Source organism: Talpa europaea (genome assembly GCF_964194135.1).
Source record: "Talpa europaea genome assembly, chromosome: 1".
In the NCBI taxonomy this organism is placed as follows: domain Eukaryota; kingdom Metazoa; phylum Chordata; class Mammalia; order Eulipotyphla; family Talpidae; genus Talpa; species Talpa europaea.
The window spans coordinates 47,491,394-47,515,591 of NC_140073.1; the positions used below are offsets into that span (position 1 = coordinate 47,491,394).

Consider the following 24,198-nt stretch of genomic DNA (forward strand, 5'->3'; position numbering starts at 1 on the left):
TGCCTGGCACAGAGTAGGTGCTCACTGCAGGGGAATTATTACCCTTTTATACTTTGTGGCCAATCAAGTCTTTAAGCACAAGATCACTTCAGCATTTAAACAATTCCTATCAGCTTTTAGGCTATGCTTATTAAAGCTGGACCAATAAGATCTCAATTTGTAGTACTTTCTTAGCTCATTATGGTTTAATCTCTGTGGGTTTCTAGTTTTTCATCTATTCATTGTGTATAATGACATTTACTTAGACATGAATGCAGATTAGAGATCATGTACACAGAGCACCTCGTGCCATTTTACAACTACAATTTTTTTTCTATTTACTTAAAAGTAAATTTATACACTCTTGGACTATTTTTATTCTGAAATGTCATCCTGATCCAGAAACTTTTTGCTTTATTTAGCACCTTAGCTACTAGGGGACTGACATCTCTCAGCAGAGGCACACACCATCATCCTGTCCCTCCTGTTGTCTCTGATGTCACAGAGGTCAGAGAGGGTCTGGGTGGCTCCCTGGCCCAGGGTGACACAGAGCACAGCTGCTCTTTCCAAATGATCACAGCTGGCTACCGTCAGTAGGATCTCAGTGTTTATAGACAGAGCCAAGCGAAGCCACTAGAAGCATGCACAATCCAAGGGTGGTATTAAAATATCTCTAATACTTGGGGACTGGCCAGAGCAGAAAAATAAAAGTTAATTAGGAATCGATTCAAGCAGGAGACTGATTAGGTGAATCCTGTCAGGTCATGAGTGACCTGGGTTGGGTTGTCTTAAAGGGGTGAGGAGGTTAAGGCAGGGGACAAAAGAAGTGACCAGGGCTTCACTTAATCTCAGGATCTTGGGTTGCAAAACCTCCCCTATTGACAGGACAGGGATTCAGCATCTCCTGCTGACGCAGAGATTAAAAAGAAGGCCAGCCCTACAGCATGGGTGGCAAAATAGATTCCCTTGGATGTTTCCTTGGGGCTCCCAAGCCAGCCCCCCAATTTCTGTTTCATAAGCACTATCAACCAGCTGTGAGCTAACCCCAAACTGGCTTGAATATATAATACTTTATTGCTTGGGTTAGTAAACTTGTGTCCTTCATGAGTAAGTGTCTTTAATCCGGGGAAAGTTTAGAATTAAGATCCAAAACATTACCTTTTTAGATATTAAATTTAGGAAAAATCTGTGAGGCTTTAGTACTGTTTAAAATAATGTGGCATATTAGAATATCTAGCAAATTAGTATTGTGATTCCAACATAAAATGTGTAATGGAATCATTAATTTAGACATAATTGGAAGATACAAGACAGTTTTATAAAATTTGTAAACAATGATGGAACTTTTATGACAACCCAATAGTCATCATACTTTTAAGCTTATTTTATTTATAATCTAAGTTTAACTATTTAGGGGAATTAAGTTATAAAACTGCCCTATCAAAGAGACTATTACATTTTCCTAGATTTCAAAATTTGTTACTTTTATAAATTAAGCATTCATTTTTAAGATCAAAATAGACTTGGCTGGTTTTCCTATGAACACACCACGCTTAAGGGCAACATAAAATTCTCACTGACACTCACTGGGCATCCTTTGGCTCCATAGTGCCCTGCCAGTCTCCCATCTATGAAATGTCCTCACGCCCAGTAAGGCTGGCAGAGGCTGCCCTTCAGTGCCCTCTGTGTGGATGAGACAAAGCCATGCCCCAGGGTGGAAGCCAAACACACAGTGAGTGCAGGTGGGCTGATTCATTCTGGCTCAGCCCACAGGCCCGCGGTCTTTGGGTGCTCATCCAAATCTGGTGCCCTGAGCCAGCTAAGCCAGCTGAGCCAGCTGCAGAACATCTCAAGACAGCTTGGGACACAGACCCTTTCTATCCCCCAGCCTGTGTACCCTCTCAGGAACCAGAATAACCCTCTGGACTTTGCTTCTGTACTGCTCTTGCCTGCAAGATCTTGGGATCTCGACCACAACAGACTAGTTTCTCCATCTGTAAAATGGGGATAACAATATGAACGTCAGGGACTTTTACAACAGAGGATCATATGATCCTATTAGGCAGGGATCTGAAATCATTTTTCTTGGTATTTGTAGGGTGCTCGGGTGCCTCACCTGAATAAGTGCACTACTAAGTGCAAACTGTTGTAACAGTTAACTAAACACACACACGCTCAGCTCCCTGCCAGCAGTCCCGGAGGAAGGAAGGGGTGGTGGCACCTGCCTGCAGCCTCACCCTCCTTGCACTGTGGGGGTCACCCAATGCATTGTATACATTCCTAACATTTTGTTTCTTTTCCTGCTTCCTGGATTGTCCTCTTTTACCCACTTTACCCTGTCCGTCCTTAAAGGCTCGGCTCAGATCCCACTCTCACAAGGACCTCTGGATATGTCTCTTCACCATTTTATAGTCTCTCTCCCCACATGGATAGGTACCCCAGTCACATCTCAGGTTTCCCCCAATATACCCTGAGCTCCCTGGAGGCAGGGGCCATCTTCCTCCCCTGCAGCCCCAATGCCTGGCATAGAACCTGGAAGCAAGAAGTTTAAGCAGGAGGACTTACAAATGATTCCCGTTAAAACCTGGTTCATTATTTACCCCTTGGCCTCCTGGCCCCAGTGAGAAGCCCCACATCAGGCCTTGCTCCTCTCTCCCGCAAACCCTTCACGCAATCGACCAAGAATCATACTTCAGCTCCTCATGTTTACCGCTGGACTGTTCCACCTCCCTGCACCGGCCGTGCCATCACCGCTGTGACAGCCCCCTGACTCGCACGCCCTATTCCTCCTTCAGCCATTCTTCAGACAGAAACCAGGAGGTGCTTTCAAAACAACAAATCCCTTCCTTGTTCACAGCTCTTAGTGGCTTCTCCTTGCCCTGAAATGAAAACTGTTACCTGGCAGAGCAGGATGCTCCACAGCCTGCCTGGCTCTATGTGCCCTGCCACCCAGGACGCCTGATCCTCAGTGTGCCCTGCTCCTTTCCATTTAGGGCTTTTGCACATGCTGTTGTCTCTTCCTAGAACTTTCTCTTGCTCCCTCTCCCCCTGGTTGATCCTTACTCATCCTCCATCTCTCAGCACTGGAGCATTTTCCCAGGGATGCCGGCCCTGAACCTGCAGAAATAACTGGGTCCCCTGCTCTAGGCTCTCCTGGTCCCTGGCACCCTCTCAGACCCTTCTCCTTCTCAGAGGTATTTGTGCCTTCTTTGGGGTTAATGTTTCCCCTACTAGGTTGAAGTCTTCAGAGTCTAGTGACCATGGCAGCTTTACACCTCATCGCATCCTCTGCACCTAAAACAGTGCCTGGTCCAGGCCAGGTCCTGCCCGCACAGCTGGTGAGTGTGTGACTAAATGAGTAAGTGAGAACCTCTTCTGTGCCAGGTTCCTATTTGCAAGATTTAATATTGAGGGTACACCCGACATCCTGAACCCTGGACGCTTTGTTTTCTGTCCTTCCTATTTCCATGGAGAGAGGCGATGCCTCCCAGACACACACTGACTTTGGATCCAAGTTTTATCAGAGTCTGGAGTCAGGATTATTCAGCCCCGCCTGAGGCGGTCTGGAAAAAGGACTTCATTCCCTCCTGCTGATTCCTGCCCTCAAACATAATTCTAATCCCATCATCTGCCCTTGCGGGTTTTCCTCCCCAGACTATCTCCTGCTGTGCCATCAAAGTAACCAGAGCTGGGCCGTTGCTCTTAGTCTGGGCCCTTGGAGCCTCTGTCTCCACAGGTTGGCACAGCCCTGAGGAAGAAAGAGATTCCTATCTCCTGAGCAATCACCACGGGCCAGGCTTGGTGCTCAGCGTTTCCGCACAGAACTCTTTCCAGATGGAAAGAGCAGTCTGCTGGAGGAGAAAGGCCACGGACTGGGGTGGAAGCCAGTAGAGCAGGGTTCAAATGCTGACCCCGCTCCATTCCAGTCATGGGGTGTCATCATGTTCATGCCAGTCTCCCAGCCTCAGTTTCTCTATCTATAAAATGAGGATTATCTTCCAGGGAGAATTGTTATCGTGAACACTCACAGTATAATCTCCGAAGTACAGGTGATGTTAGTAAATGTTAGTTCCACAGAGGGACTCGGTGATTTAGTCCAAGTCTGTTACCCTATTGAGGGAGACCCGCCGCAGAGTGGACAAGCAGCTGTGCCAGGCCTCCCGACATGGAGCCAAGGCAGGCAGGAGAGACGGGGAGGGGAGGCAGGTAGTAGACAGGGTGGTCTCATGGCTTTGTCCTCCTTTCTGCCCGCGTGGGCCCTGTAAGACGCCCACGGCTCCCAGACACAACGTCTCCCAACAGTTACGGGAACCAGCTCTGGGGAGGTGCCAAGGAAGCCAGCTTTGAAAGGCCCTTGGCTCTCAGGAAGAATCTGCAGGAGACACGGCGTTCTCAAAACAAGAACTGTCGCTCACACCTCCCGCCCCCACAGCCGCAGTGGGAGCCTCTATTTTAGCAGTCATCATGGTGTTGGATGACTCGCTGCCTCCCTGCTAGTCCGCGGGCTGTGTTCCGTTCCCCACTTTATCACCAGTACCTAGTGTCTGGCTCATGGCAGCACCTGGCAGAGCGGCAAGTGGTATTGCAGGTGAGATCCAAGCAGACACACAGCCTATTTCCTGGTGTCTGTGCCTCTACTGATAGAGCCTCAGCTGCTTCAGCTTTCTCTCAGGCACATCTGCGCTGCCCCCAAATACCACCTCCTCCCCTCACGGGCCTAGCAGCCACTGAAGATTCAGACCCAAGGTCACTTTCCTAGTGGAATCACCTTTGACCTGGGGATAGTCCTCTTCCTTAGTTCCCAAAGCAGCTCCCCAAACCCTCCCCACCCAGCCCAGCCCTTGGGCCCTTGAAGCAGCCCCTACCACCTGAGTAGAAACTATTTTGAAGCTGCCTCTCTAGTCTGGCCCGTGCCCCCTCTCTCCTTCCTTCCACAGACATGTAACAAACCTATGCTCCAGGCCACTAAAGTGCAGAGAACCAGAGAGCCCTCGTGAGGGGGCAGCACATAGCAGGAGACCTCCATCCTACATGAGAAATTCCCAAAATAATTTGCACAAGATCCAATTCCAACCACCATGTTTATGGGACACACACACATTTTCCTATTTTTAACTGCCTTAGCACCTTTTTTGTCCTCCCACACTGTGACCTCTCCATGGCTTCTGAGAGGACTTCATACACACGCACAATGTGGCACACTGCATTCTCACAGCAGCCCTATCTGCCAGGTGGACAGGGCTCACCCAAACCCTCGTTTTCCCAGAGGTGGAAATGTGGCTCAGATGGGACTAAGTTGACTAAGGTCCCACAGTCAGTTTGTGGCTATGTCAGGACCATAACCCAGGATGGCAGAATTTCTGTCATGCTCTTTCCTGCCTATGACAACATCCCTCACGAGTGTGACTCCTACCATAGAGATAGCAAATTTGTCTGCAGATGTCTGAACTGGATCAGCCTAGAGATGACTCCAGCTGACTGACTTCTGCAGGTCCCAACCTCTGAGCTCCCCAAAGCAGCTCATGAGAGTGTTGCCCCTCTGGGCACCAGGTCCCCAACAACCAGCCCTGCCCTCTTTGGCCCCTCTTGAATCTACTACACAAGGGCCCCTAGGTTACCTCCTGGCAGTCAACAGACTCTGGCAAAGAAGATAGTCCCAGAAAGCAGCCACATCCTGCTCTAAGAGTGCCCACCTGCCCCCACCCAGAAGCCCTACCTGTCGGGCTGCCTATGGGTCTACCAGCCCGGGCCACACAGAGGCCTCCCAGATGTGACTCGTCAGCATAGGAGCAGCTAGGACCCAGCTAGGGAAAATGTTGCCACCACAAGGCTTAATTCTGGCCTAGAGATGGGGGAAAGGGAGTAATAACTATGCTGATAAAACTCAGCCTCTGTGACCTTCACCTAGCTCATTTCAGAGCAAAAAGAGTGCTTAGAGTCGCCTAGATTTGAGAGCAAGGAAGGGCCGGAGTGGAGATGCTGCTATTTCAGCAGGAGGCACATCTTCCTACCACAGGAATCCTAGAGATGGTCCCAGGTACTGGAGAAAGAATGGGTCTCCTCACCCAAACCTGACTTCAAACACTGGCTCTTACAAGTTGTGTGACTTAATATTTAATGACTGAGTCTTCATTTCTTTATCTGTAAATGGGGATGATACCTACATATTCTTTAGCACTATCATGAGGATTAAATGACAAGTGTGTAAAGACCAAATATTCACTCCTTCCCCTGGGCTATACCAAGTCTGCATTTTACGAAAGTGGAAGCGCAGATTCATGGTTTTTCCCCACTGTTCTGGGTTCCTCTAAGCAGATGTGTTCTCTGAGGTTCAGGTAAATGGCTGTGCTAGGTGGCTAGCTGGTTATGTTTGCGATGTTGTTGAATTTTTCTTTTTGCTACTAAGTACCTTTTCTGGATACTAACTGGTATGAAGGAAATAGATTCCCAGTTGGATTCTATTTTAAAAAGCATCCTTTGTTGTTTTAACACCAAGAAGGCAACGTCAAGGGCATAGTTGTCTGTCTCCGTGGGCTTCCAGGAATCTGATGACATAAAGTGCTGGACTAAGGTCACCAGACAGGGATGGTTCAATTCCTGTCTAGCTCTGAGCTCCTGGGAACAATCATTCCTCTCCTCCTCCCCACCCCATCTAAAGCAAAGGATGGGATCTTGAGCAATTAATCAAAATTGGTTTCATCTGCCCAGAGGAGATGAGTGAAAACGAGTGTGTGACTGCAAGAATGGAATCCCCACCAGGGAAGGCTGGGGAGAGCAGGGGAAGGGGAGGAGGGCTGCGGGAGCAGGGGGGTGGCAGAGGAAGTGGATTTACCACACGTAGTTCCAACTACCACACTGTTTGGGACCAAGGGTGGTAAGTAAGGGGGAAGTGGCAGTCAGCAAAATTATCCATAAAACTCACGATCACCAGTGTGCTCCACTGCACTTTACAAAGGACTTCCCTTGCATCCTCGGTGGCCCCTCAGGATAGTCCTGTGATTTAGAAATAGGAATCCCCAGCTATCAGAACTTCTTCCAACCTGCTCTCCCCAACTGTGGAACCAAACAGATTTGAATAACAACTTATCCCTTGTTGATCTAACACCTCCTGAATTTGGGAACCAAATAAGATTTGGACAGTGATGGATACTTGTGTCACTGCTATCTCTTTGAGGCTCAAAGAAATTCAGACTCAGCCAAGGTCACACAGCTAGTAAATGGTAGTGCTGGAATTTAGAACCAGGTCTGCTGGCTTGGGACAGCTGAGCCCCCTTCCTATGACGAGCCCTTGGCGGGATGCCTCTCCACTCTTGTGGGTTAGGAGCTCTGCACCGGGAAGGGGGTGGGCTTAGCCAGCCTCTTAAGATGACTCTGTTATGGAGTCTATGATTTTTTGAAGTCAAAACTCTTAAAGAAATGTGGCTCAAAACTCTTAAGGAAATGTAGCGAGCTGAGCTGGTGCCAAGGCTGGCCATTATGAAAGCAGCCGTTGACTGCCCTGTGCTCTGCTGTTCCTGCGGGCTCTCTCTAAGCCACCCCTTCATGTGAACAGCGCTAGTTGTCAGGCAGAATAAAGCCTTGTGGCGTCACCGTGGTGAATGTGGAGGCAGATGGTGAATACAGACATTCATTCGCTCACTCATTACTCATTTAACATATAATTCAGAAGCCATTCTCTGTGGTAGGCAGTGGGCCAGGAGCTAGGGCTACAGAGATGAACAGAGAAGGGCCTGACCCTCGTCCTTGGGGGGCACAGTCGCTGGGCGGGGACACACGCATGAGTGGATGACAGTACATGTGGTGAGTTCCATGAGGAAGACACACAGGGAGCATCTTACCCAGGCTGGGAGGTGCGGGGAAGGTTTCCTGGAGCTGTCCCCTGAGCGGAGTCTTGAAGGATGAGTTAGCCAGGTGGAGAAGCAGGAGAAGGGCAATCTGAGTAGGTGGGGCAGCGTGGGTAAAGGCATGTGGTGAGAAGCAGCATGGTGCACTGAGGGGACAATAAGCTTCTGTAGGCCTGGAGGAGCCCACGGATGGTTTAAAGCAGGGTGCAACAGATTTGCATATTCTAAAGGTCCCTCTGGCGGTTTAAACCAGTAGCAGTGGTTTAACTTTATCTCAGCGCCTCCGAAGCTCAAGCTCGCCTGCCCACATAAGATATCTGGGTTGAGACAGTTAACAGTGGTTGAGGCCACTTTTATGAAGACAAAGGACAGAAATGTAAGCTTAGTTCCACTTTGAAATAAAATGCACAAAATGGCTGTCTTTGACCCAATGCCTCAGGTAAGGGACACAAGTTGATCTTGGTACTTCCAGTCCCAAGTGTATTTCTTACAAGTAAACAATTTGTTGGATTATTATATATTTGATACCCATGCATTTCAGTCACCCAGTCAGTCAATTTAGTACTCAAATGAGAAAACCTGTATATTTGGTTGAGACAGAATTTGGTTAATTCAGTCAGATGACCAGATGACTGAGCCAGTTGTGTGTGAAGACCTGATCAGCTTATTTCCCCTTTGTCTCTGGGCCCCAATATTTAAAGAGGATACTTCAGAAAAGCCTGCTGGAGGGCCTGCAATAGCCAAACCAGACTGTGGCACTGTGAGGTGTGGGTTAAGAACAGGTTAAGGTGTGGGCACTGTGAGGTGTGGGTGTGATTCTAGTTACGAGTACAACTTGTCTGAAACTGTTCACTTGGGCTGCCCAGGATCTGCTCTCTCGGGCAAAGGGGAGAAACAGGTCATGCTGTGGAGCTCCCTGCTTCCTTCTTTCAGAGCCAGGCTGAGCTAGCAGGTGCCCCTCCTTGTTGAGTTCTCCTGCCTGTTACCTGGCCACACACTTGCGCTAGAGCATGAGGAAGGGTCAATGGAACAGCACAGAAATGCTTTGTAAGCAGTATGTGTAAAATGATACAACATAATCTTTAGGTTTGTGGGCCAGGTAATTCAACAGCTGGGATTCCTTCAAAGTGATCTTCTCAAAGTGTTTGCCTCAGTCAACTTCATGTATTGTCGGAGATCGCGCACAGTGACGCTGATGGCGGACGCAGGCCCTTCACGTACTGCAAGGGAAGGAGGAAATGACCTGTGCTTTGTGTAGCCTGTGGGTCCCCTAGAGCCATCAGTCCATTTCGTCCTCACTGCTCTCCTTTGAGGCAGCAGGTATTAATGTCTCCGTTTTCGGAGGAGGACACACGGAGGTTAGTGAACACAGGGCTGCCCAGCCAGCACTGATTTCCATTCTCGAACCTTGTGACTTGTCCGAGTGCACTGCTCTGGTAACCAGGAGCCATGGGACAAAGAACAGAACATGTCATGATGTTAATTCTGTTCTGATGGGAATTCTAGACTGGCCCAGCTGCTAGGAAGGTCTACGCGTCAAGTGGCAGCGACACGGCAGAGGTTTGGCTCACAAGCCTGCGGCTGCAAGTGGAGAGGGTTGGGCCCACTCGTTTGAAATGGATCTCACCTTCTCTCAGGTTGTTCTCAGTGTCCTCATATGTGTGTTTTTCTGTGTGTCTTTTTCTAGCTCTGCCTCTATTTCTACCTTTCTGCTTTTTCCTATCTTTCTACCTTTCTCAATCGTTGGTTTTGATCAAAACAAACTTTAAGTGATCTGAACAGTATACTTTTTTTTATCAGTTTATTTAATTTACTGAACAGTATTTTGTGTTTTCTGCCTTATACAAAAACAGGCAGCTGTGCAGAATGTTTTCTACTCATCTGGAAGACAAATATATTGTGATTTTTCTTATATATGACATTTGATTGATTCTGACCACTGCTCCCCCCAAAGCCCAGAAATTTGGGACCAGCAATAGAATAAAAGTCCCAGCCAAGAGCTCCGAGCCCAGAGTAAGAGAGGGCCTGCGCTTGTTACCCGACGTGGGGCTGAGGCGAGAAGCATGATGGTAGGGAGCATGCACAGGAGGGGGTGCAATCTGGTACATGGAATGGAGACCCCAGTCAGCGGCCGCCCACTCACGTGGCACAGGACTTCTCATGACAGTTCTGCCACTCTCCACCCTTGGCCTTGACCCTTCCCAAGTGAACTGCTCCCCTGGGACCTGAGCTCACCTGGTGTTGCGCTCACTATACCTTTGCTCACGCAGCAACCTCTGTCTGGCATGCCTTGGTCGTGGGGTCATCACCTACCTATCCACTGACGTCCTCCCTGCTCCATGGAACCAGCTAGTATGGATTCCTCCTTCGTGCCGCATTGTGACCAGAGGCGGGATTTCTGTCATCCTGGCTTCCCTAGTGCTTACACAATGCCTAGCACATAGTAGGTATTTATTCAACATATGTTGGAAAAAGGAAGAGGAACCCCATACAAAAGAATCTTTTGTGTCTCACTTTAGCAGAAGGATCGGAATAGGCAAACCTGTCCCTAGCTGTGACATTTCTATCCTGTTTACTCACCTGCCTGTGGGCCTGCCCCCTGTGTACCACTCCCCACCACCTCTCCAAAGGTCCCTCTGCCAGGAAGCCTTTGGGTCCCCAGCTGGTAGGAAGAAACCTGTCCTTCGTCTGTGCTCCCAGCTACCTATTCTGTTCTACCTTTTCTGGGCCTCTCTTGTGACGGAGTCTACGCGCCCATGATAAGCACACACAAGGCCATCACCCAGATAACCCCCACAGTGAGCCAGACGCTGGAGGGTGGAGCCTCATGACTAGATTCAATAAGTAAAGGCATCTCTGCATCCTTTGGGAGGAGAAAAAGCCAGAACCGTTGTTCTGCAGGTTGACAGGGCAGGTGGAGAGGCAGAGGTCAACCTCCAGGGAAGCGAGGCAGCGCTGGCACGGGCGGTCACTCATCCCCAGCAACATGGGATCAAAACGTTACACTACCTTGTTGGCCAGTGGATCTCCCGGTCCATCTTCTCCTTCCCCAACACTTAGCTCTGACTGCTTGCAATTAGTATCTGAGAGGCAATCTAAAAGAGTGAAGCTGCATTATGGAGAACCCCCGGCAACCACTCAAATGGCAAAAGTTGGTTCCTTCACTTACTCAGCGGGGCCTTACCAAGGAAATAAGATCAAGAAAGTGTTGTTCGTCTTTAGCATTTATTTATAATTGGAAAAACTGTTTGTTTGTTTGTTTGTTTCTGAGCAAGCACAGACCACAAGCACGTCACAATCAATTGGCTATACATGAATATTTTTGTCATTGTCTTACTAACAGCAGAAATGAAATAGCACCAAGAGAGGTGTGCGCTACATGTTACATAGACAATCTGCGGTATGCAACAAAATCCAGGCCACAAAGTGATTATTAGACACTTCCTGTCTGCCTTGGAGAGGCAAAGGTAAAACAGACTGAATGCGAGCACCGGCAGTTGACAGAAAGCTTTGGGGAGCTAATGCACTGCTTTGGGATTATTTTTGCAGGCAAGTGAAGCAGACAGTGGGAAAGCTTCAGTCCTGGCCCTCTGGCCAGGGCAGTGTACAAAAATGGGTAGAGCAGGCTTTAGAAGCTTGGTACCTTCAGAAAGGCAAAACCAAAACACTGCTTGTGAAACTGCAATCAGTTTCAATCAGTTGTCTGGGATACGGAGTGAGACTGGCTGAGTTTTATTTGTAAACAGTAGAAATCAAAGGAAGTTTCTTGCCAGTGAAGGGACACATTCAAGAGTCAAAGTGAACTACAAATAGGGTCTTCTTGGTTGGGGGCTGTTAAAAGGACGGGGACACTAAGGAGCCAAAAAAGCTTTCATATAGGTCAGCTACAGTCCCAGGTGGATCAGGTAGGAGAGAGCAAGGTGAGCAGGGCTGGCGCTGCAAGGTGAGAAGGAAACTACAATTTGGGCAACACAAACAGGATGGACTCCCAGGTACCAGCTGTGTTTCTGTGGAGACAGATTTCTTTACACTGCCCATCATGTCTAGCACTGAGTCTGGCCTGCAGGCATTCAATGAATGGAATGAATGCTTTCCTGCATGTTGTAAGCTCTCATTTACTTGATCCTCAAAAAAGGTATGTCTTGTCTATGGAGAAATCCAAATGGTGGCTACCCTCAGCATGTCTGACTGATGCCGGGATCTGGACAGAAGAAACATACACAGGCAACTTCTCTGGAAGAAGTTTCCATCACTTTGAGAGAGTTCTCTGGTTCATGTTAAGATTCACTAACAAACAGCTGGAACCGGTACAGAGGTCTACTCTAGTCACTTCTAGGCAGACATTCCAAGTTTGTGATTCATAAACACTGAAATCACTAACGTTTTCTACCTTCAGTGCTTCTCTTTCCTCACAGTCCCAGACCCTGAGACAGAAAGGAAGATGGCAGCAGGCTGGCTGAGCACCGTGATTCTACCATTCCTCTTCTCTTCAGAAATACAGCCCGCACCTGCACACTGAATTCATTTGCAAAATACTTCTCAATCGGCCCCATGGTGACAAACAAAATGGTAGAATGGAAGACTGCAGCTTCAATGGCCAGAGCACAAGAGAGCTCACTGAGGGTTTGTTTCCTCCAAACTGGAAGGACCCACAGGGGCTTCCACGGCAAGGAACACTGGAAGCTTCACGCTGCGCCATTTTCATTCAGAAGAACAGTAAGCCTGAGCAGAGGCTCGGCGTCATGAAACAGCCCAGTCATTTCAGGATGCCGGCAACAGTAAGGACTTTATAGACATAAGAAATAAAGCATACTGAGTGATATACATGTCACAAGGCTTTATATTTGCAATTGTAACTTTTCTGTAGCTATGTTGGGTTCCCTCACTAGCACTGGGGGACTTTTCACAACAACTCTCTGACTAATGCCTACAACACAACTCTAGCATAGCTAAGGGGGCACCTGCCACCACTGGGGCCTGGCGACACGACACGTGACATATAAACATCGAGAGCTTTTATTCATGAATGAGGTCAAAAGTCCTTGCTAATTACGAGCAGGGAACTCTCCTAGTCTTGAGCTAAGTCACAAGGCGTCTCCCATAACCTGAAGCTGGGCATCCTCTGTTCTTCCCGAGGAACAGAGCAAGGGCAGCTCAGGAAGGGAGAGCAAACACCACCACACCTGCCAACTACCTCTACATCCCACCTCATGTTCCTCAGAAGCAAGAAAGTCACATTCTAAATGCACTATCCCTACACCTTGAGCTTTCTTCCTCAGTCACCTGGAACCAGCTGCTCTGCAAAGTGGGCAGCACTGGTTAGGCAGTCTGTGGAGGGAAATCAGAGGAACACGATTCCCTCATTTTTGTCATCTTCCTATGACGTCTAGAATGTACTTACAATGCCTAGCCTTTTTACCCTGACCTAGTTTTAGTCATCAGTGGCATATCTATTACTTGATACACACTTTAAAGTCCACAGACAGAAATCTAAATGCAGTCACACGCTTCTAACAGAAGATTCTGTGAAAAAGTTACTTAACCTTGACAACTCATTTTATTGACGTTAAGGCTGAGGTTTTTTTTTGTTTGTTTTTGTTTTTTAAATATTCCCACAATTCCCAGGTTGAGCTTCCAGAGCACATGATAACTCTCTGAATTTGGAAAAGAACACATTTGCCTCAAGTTCAAAACTGACCACTGACACAGACCATGGGGAAGATAGGAGGACACCCTAAGGTATTACCAAGCACGGCCAGAACATTCTCGCAGCCACTGGGAGTGCCCTGCGCCCTGAGGCCTGCGGGGCAGCATGCAGCCTCAGCTGCGCAGGAGGGCACGGCCAGTCAGCAACACTTCCTGGTGTTCCAGGGGCCCCGCAGAGTGAACATGGGGCCACGCTTGGCCAGGAGCGTCTCGATTCAAAGAGGGAGCATGCCACATAGTCTTTGAAGCCAGTTCCTGCATTAAAGGAAACCAAGCCAAAAAGCTCCTGGAACACTCAGGGCCAAGGCAGATGAGAAGCCTCTAATCAATTTTGTGGCCTTTTTGTTGGTCGGTTAAAAAGAAAAAAAGGAGAGAAGAAGAAAAGGAAAGTGCAGTGAAATTTACTCTTTCGCCTCAGCCAGTTTATTGTTCATCTCTTTACTTTGCTCCTTGTCGTCGGGTTGGGCGGCACTGGGGGCCTCTGCGCTCTTTTTCTTGGCGGCCCGGCCCGACACCACCTGTTTGTCTTTGGCCTTCCTTGGGGGCTTATGGCTCGCTGAGGTCTTTTTTGGTTTGGAACTCTGAACACTAGGTTTCTCCACCTGCATGAAGAGACAGACAGAGCGCAGATACAGAAACAGAAAAGGAGAGGGACGGGAGAGAGAATTTAAGGAGAAGACACGATTAATTAAAGGACAGCAGTAATGATAAAATGTGATGCCGAGGAGTGTGCAAAGTATTTTCGGTGAATACTTTATGTGGCTTCTCCTGTCTGAATGGCCCGGTCAGTCATTTTGGCTACACTCTGGCTGGCCACGTTGGCCCTCGCCTGCCAGCTCTCACCCCTGGGCCACAGAGCAGGGGACTGTGCTACTATTTTGCAGTATCTGTTGCTCCTCCTTGTGGAAGATTTTATCTCATCACCCTGCTCAACTCAGGCAGGCCGAGTCCCAGTCCTTAGCCCGAGTCCCAGGCTGATGAGAGGCGAAGGCGCTGCAGCCCACGATGAACATCACCACAAGACGGGGACATTTGTTGTGTAGGACAGAGATTCTGGGGTGGCTGACTGCCTGGGCATAAGCGGCCTTTCCCTGTTTCTGTGTAGGGCGGTGAGCTCATAGTGAGAATTGTTGCCACAGAGAAGCCACCGAGGGCCCGGCGCCCTCATCTCAGTCAGGTCTTTGGCACTGCTTGCCCCTCCGTTCCTCCTCTCACTGACTCCCTCCTCCAGAACCACTGCTCAAGCCCTCTCCACTCTCCAGGCTCCCCTTTCCACCTCTGTCCCCTCACTCCCAGGAGCTGACCTTGCCTTCCCCTTCCCAAGGATTCTGGAGTCGAGGCATCAGCATCCTGTAGGCGCTCTCTCTGTGGATCGACCACCCAGCTTTTCGTTGACTTTCCCGTCTTCCCTCCTCTCTCCCCTTGAATCTTTGTTTGTCTAAGGCCAACCCCCTGTCCTGGTCCCTCCTCAAGTGTGAAAGGTGCATGGAGGTCATGTTGGGCCCCACAGGCTAAGTCGTTCACTCACTGGGGTCCAGAGATTTCCAGTCCGCTGACCTGTAAATAAGGTAACCAGCCACCCTCGTTTGCCCAGGACATAGGGCTTTCATTGAGCAAGGAACTTTCAATAGTACAACTGGAGGAGTCCAGGCAAACTGGGCTGATTAGTTACCTTACTTGGACACCAGTCCAGAGCCAAATAGGACACTCCACTTGAGGTCATGACTTTATGAAAAAAGCAGAGAAAAGGCCCTTTAGACGCTGATTCTTTCAGCTATTGCAGATAGGAGAGCTGATATTTGCACGGTCCCTTTTGGTTTGACCTGATAAAATAAGCTATGGAATAAATGATTTCTGCCTCAGCAACTGTATCTTCAACATGTTTCTCTCTCTCACACTGGGATGCAAATGAGACAAAATAGTGTTATTATAGGGCAATCTCTGAATCAACTGTAAGTTACTTAGAAATGTACATTATTTACAAACTGTTTATTATAGTAACAATTACTTGGAACCATCTTGTAGCTGATGTGACAGGTGTGTTGTGACAGACAAAGAGCTGCTGGTGGATGGTGTCGATCAATGAAAGAGCCAGCAACTTTCAGGGACTCAGGAAGTGCAGGAGAAGTGACCAGTGAATGGAGCTGCAGATGGGGCAGGGGCCAGGTGGAAGGCAAGAATGCCTCTAGTACTGGACCAGCACTTCAGGGGCAAAAACACAGCTATTTTAAGAGAAGGGGGTTTAGGGTTCAGGTGAGATTTTCTGTCACTTTTTTACTGGGTTTCTCAAAATCAAAAAAATGAATTCTCTGGAAATCTGCATATTAATCTTTCTTAATCATAGATTTTTTTTACATTCCTTTTGAATTAACAAAGGTTTCTATCACGAAAACCCTCGGTCTCAGTGTGCTGCAAACAAAAGAAGGAATTTTAAAGCAGCCCATGGGGGCTGGGCCAGAGTTGGCAGTAGCCACGCCCCCACGCTCTGCTGCTAACCTCTCCATTCCAGGCTGTGCTGATGGGCTCCCCACAAGATCAGTCTCACCTTCGGGGGTTCCTTGAAAGGTTCACTGTAGAGGCTGCGTATTCTTCTGCGATCGATGACCTTATTGTCAGCTGGTGTTGGCTTATTGGCCTCGCCCTTGAATTGGGCACTGTAGCTGGTCTCATGCGCCATCTTATCATCCGGAGGCCTGTACTGGGACCTGGCTTTTATTGCTTTCACAGGCTTGATATCCGTCCATGCTCTGAATTCATTCCTGTGAATCAAAGAAAGCATAAGGGATATGAAACATGGTATGCTTGGAACCAGTGCTCATCACACAGGCCTGCAAACACGGCTGCTCTCAATTAGTGCTTGTGGTGCTGACTGCAGTGAGGGTGAGGAGGGAACTTCACAGCCAAGGTGAGTTTTCCTTCCCGCCGAGTGAATCCAGGCTGTGGCAATAGCAGCAGCACCTTGGGGAAAGAACTCAGGCTCCCAGCTCCATAAGGTACAGTACAATCATGGAAATGGCGATTCTAAAATGTCTAAAATGATACTGAAAAACTCAATCCATTCAGTTCTGTATGGGTTCATCGTATATATGGTTGAAGTTGGCTGTGCGCAAGGTTAAAGAATTGGGAAACTTAAATGAGACAGTGTTAGGCAGACTCCAGGTGAATGCCAGTTCTCTCCCCCTTTGTCATGATGAAGAACTTTTGCTATTTACAATCCTTCAGGATAATTCCTCTCTTTGATAGTAATGGGCTTACTTCTTAGAATGCCAGAAATGTAACAATCTTAATCACTTTGGATGGAGATCAATATGAAATGTCTAAATGCGTGCAGCCCTTAAATAAGCAAAATGTACTGAGCACAACATGGATCTCACCGCTAGGACATGTGTTGGGATATGTAAGTGTAGGTGGGTTTTGGTGTGAGTGGCTCTTGGTCTGTGACCCCCATCTGCTGCCTTTTTTTTTTTTTTTTGGTCAATGTGTCCGTTTTCTTGTTCACAGCAATCTCTCTCATGATTTATAATCTGCTAATTCTGATCTGTTATGGGGCTGGAGAGTAGATGGCCAACAATGTTCAAAACAGGGTAAAGTAAATGTAGCTGCTGCTGAAGGCTACAAGGGTCTGTGCTCTTTGCTAAGGAGTCAGATTAGCATAAGGCTCTTGAGGTCTTATCAGGTCTGTTCTCATTTGGGGCCACAAATTTGAGTCTGTGTTGTGAGGAAAGGAGGATTAATGCATGAATATCTGTGGAGTTCTGTTCTTCCAGTGTCCTCTTCTCCCTCACTGATAAGTCCTCCTTCAAGATTCAGAGATGAATGCCAGAAAGGAGGTCACCGGGAGGCAGAAAGAGCTTAGACAGTGATGGGGACATGTGGGTTAGAGCCCCAACACTGCCTCTAACTAGCTATTCATCAGACCCCTTCCTTCTCTGAGCCTTAGTTTCCTCATTGTCAAATGAAAGAATTACACGCATGCATTGTTTTATTGTGCTTCACAGAAACCGTACATTCTATAAATGTTAGGTTTGTAGCCACTCTGTATCAGCTAAGTCTGTCAGCACAATTTTTCTAATAGTAGGCTCTCACTTTGTGTCTCTTGTGTCTTTGTGCCACATTTTGGTAATTCCTTCAATATTTCAAACATTTTCATTGTTATTATGTCTGTGACGGTGATCTGTGATCAGAGATCTTCCATGTTACTGATGTAATTATTTTGGAGTATCATGAACCACACCCCCATTTAAGACTGTGAATTTAGCTGATAGATGTGGCCACTCCACTGACCCGCCGTTCCCTGATCAGTCGACTCTGACCTGGCCCTCTCTATGCCTGAGACACAACAATACTAAAATTGGGCCAATGAATAACCCTACCATAGCCTCTAAGTGTTCTAGTGAAAGAAGAGTCTCATGTTTCTTATTTTAAATAAAAAGCTAGAAATGACTAAGCTGAGTGAGGAAGGCAATTTGAGAGCTGAGATGGGCTGAAAGCTAGGCCTCTTGTGTCAGTCAGTCAAGTTGTGAATGCAGAGAAAAAGTTCTTGAAGAAAATTAGAAGTGCTACTCCAGTGAATACACGAATAAGAAAGGAAAACAGCCTTATCACTGACAGGGAGAAGGTTCCAGTGGTCTCGATAGAAGTTCAAATCAGCTATAACGTTCTCTTAAGCCAAAGCCTAATCCTGAGCAAGGCCCTAATACTCTTCAATTCTTTGAATGTTGAGAGAGGTAAAGAAGCTGCAGGAGAGAAATGTGAAGCTAGCAGAGGTTGGCTCATGAGTTTTAAGGAAAGAAGCCATCTGCAGAACATAGAAGAAGTGTTATGTAGAAACTGCAGCAAGTTACCCAGAAGATCTAGCTAAGTGCTAGAAAGTGATGAAAGTGGCTACACTAGACAACACATTTCATTGTAGACAAAATATCCTTCTGTGGGCAGGAGATGCCATCGAGGACTTTCATAGCTACAGAGGAAAAGTCAATGCCTGGCTTCAAAGGGTGCTGACTCTCTTGTTAAGGGTTAATGCAGCTGGTGATTTAAGTTGGAGTCAATGCTCAGTGACAATTCCAGAAAATCCCAGGGCCCTTAAATCTACTATGTCTGTGCTCCCTAAAGGAAACAATAAAGGAAACACAGGGACATTATTAAATATTTTAAGTCCACCGTGGAGACCTATTGCTCAGAAAAAAAACATTCCTTTCAAAATGTCACTACTCGTTGACGGTGCATCTGACCTCCAACAGCTCTGATGGAGATGAGATGTGCAAGGGAATGCACGTTGTCCTCATGCCTGCTGACACAATATCCATTCTGCAGCCCATGGATCAAGGACCAGTTTTGACTTTTAAGTTTTATTATTTAAGAAATACATTTTATAAGGGTGATAGCTGCCATGGACAGTGATTCCTCTGATGGATCTGGGCAAAGTCAATTTATCATTCTTGATACCACTTTCTATTAAGAGCATTTGTAATTCATGGAAGGAGGTAAAAATAACAATATTTACAGGAGTTTGGAAGAAGCTGATTCCAACCCTCACGAATGACTTTGAGGAGTTCAAGACTTTCATGGAGGAAATAACTGCAGATGTGGTGGAAGCAGCATGAATTAGAAGTAGACCCTAAGATGCAAGTGAATTGCTTCAATCTCATGATAAAACACAATAGACAAAGAGTTGCTTCTTACAGATGAGCAAAGAAAGTACTTTTTTGAGATGGAAGCTACTTCTGGTGAAAAGGCTGTAAACTTAGTTGATAAGGCAGTAGCAGGACTGAGAGGATTGACTCCTAATTTGAAAAAAGTTTTATTGTAGTTAAAATGCTATCAAACAGCATCACCAGCTATAGAGAAATCTTTCATTAAAGGAAGAGTCACTTGATGTTGCAAACTTCATTACTGTCTTATTTTAACAAATTGCCACAGCTACCCCAACTTTCATCATTCACCACCCTCATCAGTCAGCAGTCATCAACATTGAGGCAAGAACTCTCACCAGCAAAAAGATTAGGACTAAGTACATTTTTTGTTAGACAGGATGTTACTGTACTCTTCAATAGACTGTGTAGAGTGTGACCATAGCTTTTATTGAAATATGCACTGGGAAACCAAACATTTATTATTTTACTCACTTTATTGTGGCGGTCCAGAACAGAACTCACAATATCTCGAGGTGTACCTATTCATCATGCACTGTCCTTTTTTTATTGAATACATCCTTCTAGTTTTAAGGCTCTGAGTTGATAGAACTGAATTGGTAATACTGAGCTATTTGCTGGTCATTTGACCTACTGCAGAGAATTGTCTCATATATGAGCAGAGAAATCAGTGTCTTTAGACCATCCCCCAAGCTTTAGGCTCGCCTTTCTAGTGCAGCTGGGACCTCCATCTAGATGCGCAATCAACAACTCAAACTCAATGTCTTTGCAACCAGCTTATCTTGTTTCATCTGCCAAACTGTCTTTTCTTGGATTTCCTCATTGCTCAATTTCACCCATTCATTCATTTGTAAAATATTTACTGAATGCTTAGCATCTGCCTAGCAGGATGAAGAGCTCTGTGGAGCCTGAAGTGAGTAAGAAGATCTTGGGTTTAGGGTGCAGGCACCATGCTGAGTCATGAAAGAGAAACGAGTGGGGAATACAGAGAGGGAGCTCCTATACCAGCCCAGAAGAGGGGGTGGGTTTCTGGGCATTAGAGAGGCTGACAGGACATTGGTCAGAAGAGGGGATTAAGCTCCAGGTGAGTGAGCAGTACATGAAGAGGATCAAGGGAGGCAAAACCCCTGTGGGGACTTGCAGTGTGAGGTGGCTGGGTTGAAGCTTGGTGGGGAAGAGCACAAGAGGATGGACAGATCAGGAAGATTCTGCTGGCCTTGCTATGGGGATGATCTGGACTGTACAAGGAGGTGCCAAATGATTTCAATGCAAAACATTTGGAGAATTGAAGAAAATCAAGTATTCTGTTCTATTTTAGATACTGATAACCACACCCTAAAATCCATATGCCTGAAGTCTTGATGTCCTTGGAGGGACGAGTTTCCCTTACTAAAGTACAGATTTGAAATCTCCAGGCCGTCATAAGATCCATCTCCCTAGACTGACAGGAGGCAGCCCAGTGTCCCTGCTGTGGGAGGCGACTTCAGGTGTGAAGGGACTGACTGGGGGCAGGAATGAGCCCCCGTGAATGGGACAGGTAAGGCGAGGAAACTTAAAAGACACTTGTCTAACGCTTACTTTCTGTAGGTTGCACCCTTTCTGAACCTAACTGGCTCTGCTCTTTCATCATCTTATGAGGTCACTGTTTCTAGCCCCATGTTATAGGTGAGGGACCTAAGCACAGGGCTATGGAGCAAGGACCTGCCTGAGCAAGGCAGATCTGGTGGCGAGGCAGTTGTGTGAGCCAGTGAGTCCACCAACTCAAAGCCGTCACCATTTCTACTCCCCCACTCCTGGGGTTGGGTGTGTAACCAACCTTCTAGCTCATGGCAACTTTGGCTCCTGACAACAATTACACAAAAGCACTTTCCTTCAGCCAATCTGGGTGCATACCACAGCGAGGATCTGGGCACTCTGGGAGGGCCCCACATCTGCAGCCAGCTGCCCTTGGCATCCCAGAGATGGTCCTCATGCCGCAGCTTCTCCTATGTCATGCTGTGGGGAAGTCACAGGGATAGGATGGTCTCTAGCTGCATTTCCAAGGACCCACTGTCCCCTCTACAGTGGGTCTACAAGTAGGCCCTTTCATTTGTGGGTTGGTGCATGACTTATCTCCTGCACAATCCCTGCAGGGGCAGAGGAGGATCTTGCACTGCAATGTCCCTCTGTGGTTGGGTAAACTGCAACAGAGAAGTGGACTCAACCACTCATGTCCGCATTTAGAGGACTCCGCTGATTGCTCATGTGTGCTGGAATAAACATGGACAGAAGCCTAGCCTAGCTTGCAAGTCCACACCAAGGGATGGTGGAGCCAGGCCCAGTGTGAGCCATCTCATTGAGACTCGGCAGACACAAATCTCCTGCGCTGATCCCTCAGGACCCTTATGCAGCTGTACAGTCACGTTCAGAGCAGCTGCTAAAGTGGGACTTTTGAATCATGTGGACCAAAGTTTTTAAAGAAGTCAGAAGATATTCTACCTTCATCTCCTGTCCAGTCCCTGTGCCCCATTCACCTGGACCCTCAATACCTTCTCCCCCTGGATGGCAGCATCAGGATCCCCCATCTCTTACTCCTGACTCATCTGACACTTGCTACAGGAGGACTCTTCCCTCCAATGTGGCTGTGAGCACACTGCACCTCTACCAAACTTCTCAGCAGATCCAGCTTCCTAGGACAAAGTCTAAAATGAGATCCCTTCTAGTTCCCACATGTACAGATTCCTCAGGGCGATTCCAAGCTTATTTTTTCATTTTCATCAGTTAGTCACATCATCATTTTGTGAGCGTTTTGAGGCACTATGCAAAGCTCTTTCAATGCTACCTTACAACATTCTTGCAACAACCCTGCCCCATAGTTACTGCCACTGATTTTGCTGATGAGTACACTGTGCTGCTCTTCCCCAAACACTTCTGCACTTTCCCACCACTGAGTTTTGGGCCATGCTGTCCTGTTCCTGGCAGGCTCCATACCTCCAGTTACTGAAATACTACACGACCTTCATGCCAGGCTCAAATGCTCTACCCCCTAGAGAGTGTTCCCCAGTCCTATTGCTGAATCAAGCTTGTCCTTCTCTGACCTTCATCTCTCTGTGGCACTCAGCATACTCTGCCTTATAGTACTACCCACGTAAATAGCTTTCTTCCATCCTGGATTGTGTACTCACTGAGGGCCAGGACCGTCCTTCTGCATCTTTGTAATCCTCACTGTGCTGAGGACTGACCATGACAGGGATTTAAAAATGCAGCTTCCACCTCACCGACGTGAAGCTACATGGGAAGCACCTGGGCTCCCCCAGCCAGGGAGGGTGCGTGTAGTTGCTACACAAGCATCTCAGGGCATCCAACACCTATAGCGCTTCTTACAATATGTCACACATTCTTTGACAGTCCTCTTTTTGGTGGAACTTTATTTCCCTTCCCTTCGAGGTGGTTGGGCATGGAGACAGACAGAATATGGTAGAAGTGATGGGTGTGAGGGACTATCATAGGCATTGCGGCCGCCTCCTTTGCTCTTTCTCTCGGAGTGCTCGCTCTGGGGATAGCAGGCTGCTGCATCACAAGGACAGTCAAACAACCTCCATGGAGATGTCCACATGGCAAGGAACTGAGGCCTCCTGCCAAAGCCATATGAGGGAATCTCCAGCCCCAGGCAAGCACACAGATGGCCTCCGAGAGACCCTGAGCTAGAGCCACCTGGCTAAGCCATTCCTGGATTCCTGACCCTCAGAAACTCTATGAGATAATATTTGTTGGTTGAAACGGCTACATTTTGGAGTCATTTCTTACACTGCAATAAATACTAATACCGGCTCCCAGGAAAAAATGTTCTTCCTCTTTAAAAGGGAACATCCAGGCTTTGTGTCAGCAAGACAGACAGCACTGAGGTGAGCAGAGCACAAGAAGTTCAAGTTCCCAGTGGAGCTGTGACATCCAGTTAACAGACAGGGTCATGTTCTGGTTGTCAGAATAGCCTCACTAGAAGGCAGCAAAGCGTTCTATGCCACAAAGGTGGTAAAAATGCACCTGTCTTGGGGCCAGGTCATAAGCAGAAACAAAGAAACACAGCCCCTCAGGAGAGAAAAATGAACTCTCAGCACACACAGCACACGCAGGTATCAGGATAGTGGGCAGATGCTAACAAGGTGGGAAGCCTGGGCCAGACCAGAGACGGGCTTGCTGGGAAGAGAATGGGCTCTGGAGGAAGATTTACCTGGGCTCGACCTAGTGCTAACCCTCACCCTCAGGTCCCTTCCTCGCCTGCTCTGAACACATGGAAAGATTTTACATAAGGCCTGTTTCACTATTTTGATATGGAGGTCAAATGGAAATATACTAGTTAAAGAGGGCCTAGACTTTGTGTCAGAATTACACAGCCCATGGTAGATAATCGTGTAATAACTATTTGGTTTTCAACACAGAGTTGTTTGTTCAAGAAAAATTACTGAATATCTTCTACATTCCAAGCACGGAGCTAGAAATGCAGTGGGAACTGGCAGATGCAGCTCCTGTCTCCACTGACCTTGTAGTCAGATGGGGAGATATAAACAATTACACAGATGATCAAATATCCATACAGCTATTGTCATATTTCTGATCACTGCAGTGAACACTCTGGAACTGGGAGTGGGCAAAATTTGAGCAGCAGCTTCCAATGCCAGGTTAATTTCTCAATTCCTTTCACATTAGACTTGAACAAGTAGCATTCAGTGAATGCTTGATTAACTGAATCTCCAATACTGAGCGTCCACTACAAACAGATGTTCGCTTCTCAGGGCCTTACCCCACTTAGGCACATTTTCTTGCAGTGATTCAATGAGAGATACTGAAAGAGCAATTGCAGGGGAGAGACAAGACAGACAGGCGAGAGCTGAGTGATTGATGAAGCCTGGTCCCAGAAGAGGGGGAGGGGAAAGCAGGAGGCTTGGGACTTGGAAAGATAGTGCTGAAGAGAATAGAGGCTGTTCTTTCATTTCTAATTTGAAAACGCCTGACATTTTTAAGAAACAGTGAAAGAGAAT

At 47.4% G+C, this 24,198-nt stretch overlaps 1 protein-coding gene across 1 annotated transcript in view; it reads right to left on the minus strand.

Annotated features, from left to right (window-relative positions):
• Positions 1 to 13,800: 13,800 nt before the first annotated feature.
• Positions 13,801 to 24,198, minus strand: part of MAP6 (microtubule associated protein 6) — a gene marked incomplete at its 5' end in the record, with an annotated part of 50,548 nt that continues 40,150 nt past the window's right edge. The window contains 2 exons of the mRNA XM_084243995.1: positions 13,801 to 14,131; positions 16,075 to 16,288. Coding sequence (XP_084100121.1) covers positions 13,931 to 14,131; positions 16,075 to 16,288 — 415 coding nt within the window. The 3' untranslated portion in view covers positions 13,801 to 13,930. The remainder of the gene's footprint in view (positions 14,132 to 16,074; positions 16,289 to 24,198) is intronic.